The 13,373-nt window shown below is 33.8% G+C and overlaps 1 protein-coding gene across 1 annotated transcript; it reads left to right on the top strand.

The window, feature by feature from the left end:
- The first annotated feature begins 2,816 nt into the window (after positions 1-2,816).
- LOC120344335 (sodium/glucose cotransporter 4-like) lies at positions 2,817-10,320 on the top strand. Its single transcript, XM_039413502.2, has 13 exons — positions 2,817-3,035; positions 3,302-3,478; positions 3,865-4,029; positions 4,237-4,423; positions 4,760-4,965; positions 5,326-5,461; positions 5,657-5,773; positions 7,218-7,359; positions 7,469-7,637; positions 8,472-8,687; positions 8,919-8,999; positions 9,293-9,386; positions 9,788-10,320. The coding sequence occupies exons 1-13, from the start codon at positions 2,865-2,867 to the stop codon at positions 9,991-9,993; spliced, it is 2,067 nt and encodes a 688-aa protein (XP_039269436.2). The 5' UTR covers positions 2,817-2,864; the 3' UTR covers positions 9,994-10,320.
- Positions 10,321-13,373: the final 3,053 nt, after the last annotated feature.

A 13,373-nucleotide genomic window follows, 5' to 3' on the forward strand; every position in this document is an offset into this window, starting at 1 on the left:
GGTATCCCAACTTTTTCGCGATTGTTTTTGGTTACCGTAGCTAAACAAAATACCTGTTAAATTATTTCATTTATACTTTAGCATATTTACTTCATTTATACTCCATCTATAATCAGCTTGACAATATTTTTTTTTATAAAAGTTTATCTTTACTGTTCACTCCCATTTATAAAATTGATCAATTTGGCAGTGGCAATCATGATAAATTTATTAATATGGTGTGGCAAGTAATTTTTATTTATTTATTTTTTATTAACTACCAGTATGTAATTTTTCATGTTCCTTTTACTTAATAACTTCTATATGGTTGTGTGTGTGGGTGCGTGTGAGCGTGTGTGAAATATTTCAATTATTTTAGGTGAGTGAACACGTACCACATCTTCTTGGAAAAACCTTCCATCTTATATACATTCTGTACGTTTTAAACCTTATCTAAGGTTTTGTTCGCTCTCCTGATTTCATAATCAGTTTTTATTCATTTATTTTTACCATTCATTTTATTGTTTTGCTGATTATGGAGTCGAAATAAACTTATACTTATACTTTAATTTACGACAGATAACTCAAAACTGGCTTATGGCAATCAAAACAACAAAAACGGGTAATTGCTTACACTGTTAAAAAAAAATATGATCGAGTGAAAAATGTATTTGAGCGGCCATAAATGCTTTCAAATCTTCAACCTTAAAGCTCAAAATTTCTTACTGTAATTTTGAGCGTTTCAGTGATCAATTTGGAATTTTTTTTTATTCCTTCCATCTTATCTAAAACTGCTACAAAGCTGAAATCCCTACAAATTACTTTCATTTAGACCTGAATCAGAAAATTAGATGTAACAACCAACCGTAGCTTCACAATCGCGCCAGGAAAACATCTGACTGTGGCTCAACGAGCTAAGCGTTAGGACTCTCGACAGTGTTTTGAACGCGCACAGGGTCATGGAACTGCTATATTCTTACTTGCTTCAAACTGGCGCGAAAAATATAAAAAAAGTCTTTTATAGGGTCTGTTAAACAAGGTAAGTATAAATTTGACTTTGACCAATGGCGAGAACAATAGTTTTCTACCAGTAGTAATTGGAGAATGAAATATTACGGGAGTGAACACTTACCACTTCTTTTTGGCAAAACCTTCCATCTTATATTTTGTACGTTTTAAACCTTATCCAACGTTTAGTTTGCGCTCTTGATTTCAGAAACAGTTTTTATTTATTTGTTCTATCAATCATTTTATCGCCGTTTATGCTGATCATGGATCGAAATAATCTTATCTAATTAAAACGCAAGAACCGGCGGCAGACAATGACGTTTTTGTGGTAAATAGCTATCTCTGTCGAGTTTGCGTTGTTTGGAGCGCCAACAATATAATTGATTCAAAGCCATAAACCTTCAGCGGATTCAAGCGATTCGAAAGAGGTGGTTGCTCTGCCGTGACCACGACCATAAAACGCTATTTTAAACACTTGATGGAGAATAATTTCGCACACGTTGAAGATTCAAAGTGATCCAATATCTTCTTACCACGATCTTATGAAACTCTATCATGAAATTACTCGATGAGCACTGATTTTACGTGGCTTGTTCTCATCTATTTAAATTATAATCAACGATTATAATGCGATATGTATGGAAACTAGTAAACTGATATTAATTTTCCTACTATAAAATTTATCTTACATAACATGGGAAGAAGGTAACCATTTTAGGTGAGAAGCGTATGGATCAACAAACCTACTTAAAATAGTGCGTTCTATTATTATTGTTCATTCTATTGAAAATGTCCATTTCGGTGGTTTTCAATATGAGAAAGTGTTACAGAAAGTATGAGTAAAATTGCCTCAAATATGTCAATATTTGATTTTATTCTGTATATAAAATTCATTAAATATTCTGTTCGCTTTTATTGCATTCTCGGTAATTTGTGCATTTATTTATTATTATGAATAATAGGCTCATTCTGGCTGTGAATAAATTCACTTTAATACAAAATATATATATTCGGAGACTTATACCACACATGCTTTTTCCAATAGGTTTTTTGAAACGCCATTCAATATATTGTTTAATGTTTTTTCTGAATAAACGTATATGTAACTTTTCAGTAAATCATATCATAAACGTGCTTAGTCTGAGTGTCAAGACCTAACCTTTTTTGGCGAATGTCGTAAAATACGGACCATGTGTGTAAATATTATTTCAGTGGTTATGCAAGAGCAAAAAATGACTACGTTGGGGGGAATACACGAATTTCGAGGCGCTTATGTCAATATAGATAAACTGCGAAAAATTGCACTTAGCTAATGTTTAACGTAATGTCATTAGCATCAATACTGTTTAGTGCGGAATATGCGCGTCAATAGAACTGAATGAGTTACCAAGAAAAGTTTTCTTCGTGGATTTCAAATGCTAGAATTTTCCATTGTATTTATTCATGTCTTATTACAATTGTCAATAATAACAAGTCGTTTCAGCAGTACGTACGAACGAAATGAATTTGAAGGTCCGCATAATGCATGCAGTTAAATATCTAAAACAAAACGTATAGTTATGATGTTGCAGTTTCAGGGCAGAAGCAGAACAGCATTGGAAAATATTCATTGAAGTTTATTAATTATTATACTTAGTAACGAATGATGTGCAGATTTGTGGCTCTGTACTGCCTAATTATTTTTTAATTAAACTTAGTATACTAATAAATTAATAAGGCGTGCCACGCGGACTCATACTACCTCCACATCTAGTTTCGAAGTAATGTATCAGCGGTAGATTTTGAACACAAAAAAAGTAACCAAGCCTGAATACTGCAAATTCTTTCATAAATTATATTTTCATTACAAGAGCTGGAAAATCTTTAATTATACAACGATGGTGACTGCAATCGCATTCTCCTTGGTCACATTTTTGGTTAGTGAAGTTGCGGGTAGTGAATGTTCATACAACAATACGGAAGCTGGGTTTGAAGAAGCAGGACTTGAAACATGGGATATAGTTACAATTGCGCTGTATTTTGTATTCATTCTTGCCGTTGGAATATGGGTAAGATTTTGTGTTTAAAGGTATTATATGAAGTAAATACTCAGCGTGAAAGAACTATGTTATCCCTGTCATGAAAGCGTTGTTTAGAGACGATACCTGATTTCATATTCAAAATAGGTCATCGTATCAATTCGTATGGATACGCAATATATTTATTAAAAAATGGAAGATTCGTGGTAATTGGAGTGTTTAGGTACTATCTGTCTAATCTTGATTATACTTCAAATAATTCTGACTTACTCACACTGTTCTGTTTTTAACAAAAGGCGATGTACACGGCTGATCGTGGAAATGTAGCAGGATTCTTCTTAGCTGGAAGAGACATGACGTGGTTTCCTGTAGGAGCTTCTTTATACAGCAGCAATATTGGAAGTGGCCATTTTGTGGGACTGGCTGGTACTGGAGCAGCTTCAGGAATAGCACAAGGGTCATTTGAATGGAATGTAAGACAATGGAAAATAAAATATATATTTTAGCTTTACAACGAGAAAGTCTTGCTAGCAGACTACTGGTAAATTGTTCAATTGTATCCAACCCCAAACCCATGCTGCAACGTTCTGGCGTGAAATGTTTCGTTCGCCTAATGTCGTTCAAGCTTACAACAATAATTCATTATATAACCTTTTCTTTTATAACCGAATGAAAACTTAGTATATATACATAAATAATAAATTTCATAAATAATCCTTGACAGATTAACAAATTCTTCTATTTCATAGTTTACATATTTCATATATGTTAAATTGTCGAGTCTTACAGCTGAAAATCACTTTAGTTATCATTACATAAACAAATTTGTCTTTGTATTACTGATTGTATTTTCACACAGGCCATGGTAACTCTGCTATTCCTCGGTTGGATATTTGCTCCAGTATATATTGCGGGAGGTGTAGTAACAATGCCAGAGTATTTGGCAAAACGATTCGGTGGAGAACGCATTCAGCCATTTTTGTCGATTTTGTCTCTGTTCATGTATGTCTTCACTAAAATTTCAGTAAGTCTGATAGTTTATGTTCTCATATTCTCATTCTATTACCAATTTATTTCTGACGACTATTTCTTTTGGCATATAGTTCTATTCTGCTTTGTCATCTTTGGATTATTTCCATACGTGGATATAATTTGTGTGTGTGTGTTTTATTTTGTACAGTTTATCTATACAGGATATTATTATTGTATATATATATTTATTTTGTGACAGGCCGATCTTTTTGCTGGAGCTCTTTTCATAACTGAGGCACTGGGTTGGGGACTGTACCCTTCCGTTATTGGACTCTTGGCAATCACGGCACTTTATACAGTTACTGGAGGTTTGAAGGCTGTCATCTACACGGATACAGCTCAAACCGTTATTATGCTTATTGGTGCTTTTATCATGATGATCCTATGTGAGTAATAGTACCTCAATCAATTAATTTCGCTCAATATATTCCAAATTATTTAGTTTAGAAATTCCAATTAATTCAAGAACCATATTCATGTATTGTTTTATTGCCTCAGGAATAACCGAATGTTATGCTTCTAATTAAACATGCATTAGGTGATAATTCGAAAGCTTTTGTGCAAAAAACACAATGTCTTTTTGAAATTTTTTATCCAACCTTTAGGCTATATAATTATTTTTATACGTTAATGAATTCTGCAACTGCATAGTTAATTAATTACTGTTAGTCTTCTATTCCGGCATAGGAAAAAACGTTCACAAGCGTGTTATTATATTAAAGCATTTCAAGAAATTGGGGGATATGAAAATCTAGAACCTTGTTATATGGAAGCAATACCATCGATAATACCCGAAAACACAACTTGTGGATGTCCTAGAGAGGACGCATTCCATGTTTTTCGTGATGCAAAAACAAGCGATTTGCCTTGGCCTGGAATGCTTTTTGGAATTACAATTATTGCAACCTGGTACTGGTGCACAGATCAGGTAATGTTTGGGAATGTAATACATGTATTGTACTGCACCACCGACACAATAACCTGTGATAACCGCTTTGTATCATATATATTTTTAAGATGATTTTTAGTGAATACATTTATCCTAAACATTTATTGTTCTCTTAAATTTGGTGGAATTTGTTTGCAGTGACGATTAGTGTACGGAGCATAAAGAGTTAAACTAATTAACACAACTTCTAATTACATTCATTCTTACAATATTCGTCGTTTGAAAATTATACATCACTGAAATATCTCGCCCAAGGTTACGAGATGGAAAGATAAAAACTATTATATATTTATAATCACAGGAATAAAATCTTTATTAATTTGTTTTCCAATATTCTAGGTCATCGTTCAAAGAACGCTGGCAGCGAAAAATTTATCTCATGCCAAAGGAGGTTGCGTTTTTGCCGGACTTCTAAAATTCACACCTATGTACATGATGGTCATGGTCGGAATGATCAGTAGGATTGTTTACCCCAGTAAGATAACTTACACTAGTATTACAGTATTTTAACTTTTTTGTTGTTAGCATTGATTGGAAGGGTCTCCAGTCGCCGATACAAATAATACGAGACTAAATTTAAATCTTAGAGGTAACTCTCGAAATCAAAATCTTTCATTGTAACTTTATTTTCAACTTTCATTCAATAACTTTTAGTCTTTATTTGTTACAGATTCTGTAGCGTGTGCTGACCCCGCAGTTTGCACAGAAGCATGTGGAAACCCGGGAGGATGTTCGAATTATGCTTATGCAAAGCTGGTGTTGTACATTATGCCTCAAGGACTGAAAGGTATCTTCTGAGTTTTTATTTTATTATTATTTAGATGTCTAATTGCTTCAAGTATCAATTATTAGAACTTGACGAAATCATTAAAATAGTGTAAAAATGTTGGAACTACACACTTTTTACAGGAGAAGGCATGAATATTTGTGACATCTGATATCAATTAGTATCAATGAATATTAAATCATTTGTATCACTTTATATCAAGTATTTTTCTAACCAGGGTGATCAATATGTGGCCAAATAATATGATTTCGACATCACCGTTGGTTGAGAATATCTGATGATATTATACTAATATTCCCGTTTCAGTATTGCCAGGGTCTGTTTGAACAATGATACAATAAAAATCTACGCTTTGTTAAAAATTAACTAATTTATTCTCACATTATTGTTCTTGTCATCATTGCGCCATGCTACAATTCTTTTTTTTATTATATTACATTATTTTTCAAATATGAGCTACATAAAAAGAACGAGTTTGATACATGAAACTTCTGAGAGACAAATGACGAGATTTTCTAAAATATTTCATTATTTCTTAGAAAATACACTAGGAATACAATTATCAGTGCATTTCACCTGATTGCAATTGTCTGACTCGAAATTTCCCAAAACACAGTTTAGAAAAATTGAATAAAATTCTGGTGAAGAATGCTAAATTAACCAAAAACAATTGCACTTCGGTATACCTTATACTTAGGCCATTAGTTATAAATTCTGTTACATACCGACAACGTTTACTGTATCTTTACTTTACCACCGTGTGTGTATTCAGTGACGTATTTTGATACGTTTATCTGGCCAGTATCGGTCGCTACCCGTAGAATTTATTTAATCCAGATGACGGGTTGACAATAAAGCAAACTTAATCGTGATGCTGAAGTAAATATGAATTATGACTCAACAGGATTGATAAAAATCCTTTGCGAACGCATGTCATGCTTGTTTAATGTTTAGGATTTTTTTATTACCGCTATTGTCATAGAAATAATATCATCAGAAAAATCCGAAAATGCATCTTCATACAGCCAGTAATATAATCTTTGGGTATATTTCACAGCTATAATAAATAACTAGTCTTTCGTGATCCCGTAAACAGTTTCTTAACGACACTTCAATATTTACCTTTTCTTCTAAGTGTATACGAAACCAATTGAACTGTGAGTGTTGTTTTTCACCTTTGCCCAACAAGAAAAGATGATATTCGTCACATCAACCCTCTGTATTACATTTTTTCTCGTGTTAGTTTTTTTGACCATAATCCCTTTCCTCCGCGGTCTGCTCTACTTAGTTCTGTCCATTTTTTCTTAGACTCTCTTTCCCCGACCCCGATTTTATTCTCGTTTTCGCTTATCTCATTTTTCGTACATTTTCTGTTGTATAAAATGTATAAAATTTGAATAAACTAGATGACGCATACATATATTTTGATCAATTTTGCTGACAGGCCTTCTATTGGCGGTTATGATAGCTGCTCTGATGTCATCGTTAACTTCGGTTTTCAATAGTGCAAGTACTCTGTTTACATGTGATCTTTGGACAAAGATTAGACCTGAAGCAAAAACGCGAGAGCTTATGATTGTCGGAAGGTAAAAATCTTGTTACCCATGAATAAATTTACACCTTTACTTTGATAGCTTGTCTTTTGCCCAGCAGAATATCTGGAAAATTAATGTGCGAAAATCTTTTTCTGTACAGAATTTTTATTCTCATCATGATAGTAGTCAGCATATTGTGGATTCCCATTGTGCAAGCTGCTGCTAGCGGAAGACTATTCGATTACATTCAAGCTATTACAAGTTTCCTTGCCCCTCCAATAACTGCAGTATTCGTTCTTGCGGTGTTTTGGCAAAGGATGAACGAACCAGTAATGTGTTTACTATTTTCTTCTTTAAATATAGCCCAAACCATTATAAAAATTATGCTTCATCAGAATTCTCGAATACCTATAAAGATAATATTGATTTGAACACCATATCTTCTGCTTACTGAGCTTCTAGCGTTTCGGTATTTCGAAGCAGGACTGCTCAACTATTTATAACAAATATTCGTATATACAAAACTCCTCGGGTCAGGTGTTTACAGAAATATATTTTGCAGTGCGGCTAAATATAGTTCAGTGACTCAACCGAGCGCTGTAGTTTCCTGATTATTGTTAATTTGCTAATCAAGACGGTGATATTCGCAATGTTTATTACGCCGTCACAGTTCTTTTTGTATGTAGTGAATATGGGCAAATTATAAAAAAAAAGCTCTTCTAAAACTATAAATAAAAGCTATTCGACAAAATAAAACATCCACATATACAAATTTAATGGTGCCAAAGCTCCAAAATAAAGTATCGAATGAAGTTCGAATCGAATACTTGAAAGGCCCACTATAGTTGAGTAGACCTGCCGTATAGGGTATGGGCAAAAGCAATTCGAAATTCCATATTATAGGTCTTAACAATATATAGATGAGGAAATATATACACCGACAAGTTTACCGCCCGCAACATCTTGATCCCACCCCACTTGAATATGATTGTAGTGTCAAATTTTATGCATGTTTTCTCAAAACATGCTACTAATTTGATATATTTTTATGAATAACTTCTGATGAATTTGATATTTTATACTAATGATCAAAAATGGAACATCTCATTGTCGGAGTCAAGTTTTTGTAATAATGTTATTGTATTTGTATATTGTATGTTAAGGGAGCATTTTGGGGTCTCGTACTTGGAATGTTCATCGGATTGTGTAGAATGTGTATGGAGTTTGGAGTCGGGGCACCCAACTGTCCGGATCCGGATTTTCGACCGTTCATACTTACCAAAGTTCATTACTTACATTTCGGAATGCTTCTTTTTGGTTTATCTGTGATGATATCCGTAATTGTATCATATTTAACACCACCCATCCCCAAGGAATATGTAAGTGTACTTCTATTTTTACTTACTATTTATATAAATCGATCACTGGTTAACATTTGGAGAAATATTTTAGAAATGCAAATTAAACTATTGAAACTTTGCCGATGAGAACCTAAAATGTAATTATAATTAAAGGTATATTTAAAAAAAAACGATTTCAAGCAAGCAACAGCAGAGTACAAATTTTGTTTAAAATTCAACGTGTTGGTTTAAAATAAAACTCATTTTCAGATTGTACGATTGACATGGTCGACACGGCATAGCAAGAGAAAACGCAAAGATATTGAAGAATTGGAGCTGAAAACTAAGCCAGTATGATAATTTTTACATAAAATCTTTACTAGCTTCGATTCTTGCTCAATCAGCATATAAGAAGATCAGCACATTTCTCATAATTCTAACATATATCAATAGAGCTTATTTTTATAGATTAGCCCGTAAATCTGTCAATAAAGTTCAGATCCTTTTTCAAAATTTGTTTCAAAAACTTCCTACACTTTCCAACTTATTCATTTTGCTGCCGAAATACAAAAAGTTATATTCAGAAATTGAACCCTAAAATAGCATTACTCAACGTTTTGCTTTTCTTTGCATTCTATTTCAAGAATTTACGCGGTCAAGATAATCCGGCTTTAGACATGAGCGATGATAAAAGGGATGACGCATCATCTGTTAGTTCTAGTGAGCAATCTACAGCAGGTTCGTACAAACTATAATAACGAAAAATTCAGTTGTAAATTGAGCCCAGCTTTTCAAAGCATAACTGATTGATTATTGCTATATAAAGTAAACATATTAAATGAATATCCGTTTGGTATTAATTACCTTGGATGGACGTTTGTTGCTTGGTTAGGGATATGGTTTTAATAGAGCGGCGTGTGACTTCGTCCAAAAATGTGTAGTTTGGATTGAATTTCAGGTTCAACACCAAATTCTAACGTTTATCATACTCAATAGTTTCTAGTGTAATTCACACTATTTTATCGTGCAATATCATGATTTATCCAGATTTTAAAGTGTTTATGGTGCCCAAATGAATTTGAGCAATTGTAATACAAAAGTCTGTTTGCGTATTCCAATGTATCTCAACTTTTTCTTAGAACCTGTCTCGGGCTGGAGGAAGGCCTTCAATACATTTTGTGGCCTGCAGGAAGACAAAGCGCCTACATTAACATCAGAAGAGCAAGAGATGTTAAACAAGAAAATGGCTGATATTACGGAAGAAAAATGGCCTGCCATCATAGTTAACACTGGGGCCTTGTTCATGCTTTCAGCTGGTGTGTTTTTGTTTGGCTTTTATGCATGAAGTCTCAATTGATGAATAGATTCTGAAATAGATTTTTATTAATTTGCAATAAATTCAATAGAAATTACAGTTACTGAAAACTGGTTTTATATTTTTAAACAATAATATTTTTATTCTCGGTTATCACCAATAAGGTGAATACTGTATCTGTTTTATAATCAGACATATATTTATCCTGAACAAAATGTGTTCACAAATGTTGCATACACATTGTTTTACGATATTGATAAAACTGCAGTTTATGAAATCTCCAATAGTAACAGTTTGCAGTTTCCGTATTATGTGTTCCATGTTCGTATACTTATTACTATACGCTCAATTGGTTTCATGTCTTGATTTTTTTTTGAATAATTTTTTATACAATTAATTAAGAACGAAATATAAATAATATGTCACAGACTGTTTTTGGTATTTATTGCCAGTGAGATGGACTGGGAGATTTGACCGAGACGCATTCTCAATTCTAAAATGTAATTTCCATATTTATATCAAAGCGTGAATCTGTCAACAGATATCTGTAGAACTTCTTACGAACTAAGTGTAATTTTATCAGGTCAGCTTTTCCTAGCTACTTCAAACATATGCGTCACAGGTAAGATACACAAATAGCTTTCAAATGTGAACTTCTCATCATACGTACATTTACCTATTTGAGTAAGCCTGAACATTACTAACTACCTTCTACACCTCAACTACAACAAAAAATGTAAGTACATGCAAGCATTCAAATATCTCACAGTGGGGCTTTATCAGCGAGTAGTAGAAAAAAATCAAACGGAAAATGTAAATTTTCTGAATTCTCAGGTTTTGAATCTTAGATTCAATGAATTTACTAGATAGTTAAAATATTAAATTATTTATTAATTTCATTATTATGTACGCTTAAATGTTCGTTTATTGCAGGGGTGGGCAATTACTTCCCTGAGTGGGCCGAATGCGGATAATAGACTGGATTACTGTGCCAGATGATCAAAACTCAATATATGATTAAAAACGGTTTATTTGCCAATTCGCAACTTGCAAGTCTATCAGTCATTAGTCAATCGCCTTCCCGTTTCACTAATCGCGTTTAAGTGATGTGAAGCATCAGGTATTTGCAGCAGGGGATATAGTAAATAACATTGAAATATTAGCGTTGAAAGATCATTGACAATGTCATGAGTACAGACAGAATAATTCAAGTACTGTAAATCATGTACTAGACCAGTGGTTCTCGAACAATTTTCGCACCATAATGTACTTTTAACGTTATCATCGCCCCCAAAAACTACAACAAAACATCAAGTTACAAACAAATTTATTGCGAATCAATTAAGAAATATCATGGTACCTGATGTTGTTAATAAGATGGAGGAATTTTAGTCAGGTACAATCTCAAATCATCATCATTATTTGATTTGACTCTTTTCTACCATCAAATATGATGTCAGAAATAAAAAAATCAACAATTTTACCTCGTCAAAAATGCCAGATGACTTGTCGTTACTATATTTTCAGTACATTTAAAGGGGAAACGAGTCGTCGCGCTTACGACATTCATTAAAATTGCCGACTTTATCACCGATGATGATTTTCTGTTGCGTAAAATATTCAGTTCATGGTTGATACGAGCACTAAAATTGTCTCGCGATATTAATTCAATTATTTTCAACGTAAATCGCGGTTGCGCCGAGTTACAATAAATGAAAATTTCAATATTCTGAAATACTACAATCTGAATTTTGGTTTAAGATAATTTTAGGATATCACCGTTTGCAAAATCCCAATGTATGAGTACAATTTAATACGATAAAGTAAAAGCATTATATCTCTAATGCAGTAAACTGGCGCCGCACAAACAAAATGTTTGAGAACCGCTGGACTAAGCAATTGTTTCCGATTAAAAATTTCGAGGTAATTTAGTTTACCGACATAATTTCGATGTTCTCGGCTTAAATACCCACGTCAGGAAAACAATTAATGTTTTTAACTTAATTTTACTCATCGAGAATGCGCAATTGCTCCCTGTCGCCCCGTTTCTTATCTCTTTTGCCCCCACTTTGGGAATCGTTGTACTAGACAACAAGAAAGAACATATGTTGGGGCATTCACAAACGCACGAAAAAATTTGCAGGCCCAAATGCTGATATATCAGGAGCTTGAGTTTTTTTAACGACTTAAATGATTCGGATGGATGATTTTTACGGATTTTTACGGATGCCGAAATATAATTTCTGGAAACACCGGACCCAAATAATTTTGAAGTTTTGTATGTGGATCTTCGGTAAAAATAGTTGAGTAGCCCTGCTCTAAATGATCGTAATTCCATTTTTCTCAATTTATTACTATGATACTCATTATTCATCTGCATGTTATCGCCTTTCTTGTCATGGTGGAAACGTACAAGACTTTTGAATCAATTCGAGAGTTTACTATGTGAGTCTACGGCGGTGTGGAGCATCGCGCTAAGCGTTAGGAATACGCTCGCCTATCTACCGCACCTACGACTACCCTACGTGTGTTCGCAAGTTCGAATCCCACGCAGGGATAGTTATGTGCAAGACGATTGCCAAACTCCCCGCTGCCGTAGGGTGGTTCACGTAAACGCTGGTCGGTTACAGCTTCCTCCGCCACCAAGTTCTGCTTCCGAATAACTAGCTAACTAATCCCATACCCGACATAGAATGGTAACCAAACGAGAGGCCGTGGTTTGCCGTATGATTTATCCGTATTAAATGAAAGCGATTATGTTAAATTGTTGTATGTGGGTAAAATTCCATAGTACTAAATGAGAGACACCAAATTACCTGTAAGTTTCTTAGCAATATGAAGAAGAAACTGATTTTGATTAAAGCAGTTAATGGAAATTTAAGATAATGCATCAATACACATTCCTAACCTCACGTTGATCCACACAATAAATATCAAATCATCAGTATCACCACTTGCTTGGCATCTCTTCTACTGGTATCGATTTCTATCGACAATCATTATAAGCCAGCTGTGCAACGGCGGGACGTTTCTTTATTCATCGATTTTTTTTCAATAGCATGATTCCCATTTAATTCCATATGGCTTTTGAGACTAAACTGTGAGCACTTGGTACTCGGAAATATGGATAGCGTGTCGAAGCTGTAATAGGTACTTTAAATTTTTTCTATAGATAGATGCAAGGAAAATTAAGAATAACGTCATATATCTACTAGGTTAAGCGCGTTGAGTATTTTTTGATATTGCAGCATGTTCCAAGTGAAGGGTCTCACTGCACACTAACGCAAATGTATTTTTTGTACCTTTTCATCTTGCAAAGACGTACAAGAATACATTCGTGTTGGCGTGCAGAAAATTATTTCACGGGAGATGGTAGTGCTCGTGTCTACTTGGCAAATCGCAAAGGAAGG

The sequence above is a fragment of the Styela clava genome, chromosome 5 (genome assembly GCF_964204865.1).
Source record: "Styela clava chromosome 5, kaStyClav1.hap1.2, whole genome shotgun sequence".
Classification (NCBI taxonomy): Eukaryota; Metazoa; Chordata; class Ascidiacea; order Stolidobranchia; family Styelidae; genus Styela; species Styela clava.

Bases quoted from the DNA above. Each gene is read 5' to 3' on its own strand.
- LOC120344335 (XM_039413502.2), top strand. From the start codon at position 2,865: ATGGTGACTGCAATCGCATTCTCCTTGGTCACATTTTTGGTTAGTGAA. The intron at 3,036-3,301 runs GTAAGATTTTGT...TTTTAACAAAAG, and splicing joins TTCTTGCCGTTGGAATATGG to GCGATGTACACGGCTGATCG. The intron at 4,030-4,236 runs GTAAGTCTGATA...ATTTTGTGACAG, and splicing joins ATGTCTTCACTAAAATTTCA to GCCGATCTTTTTGCTGGAGC.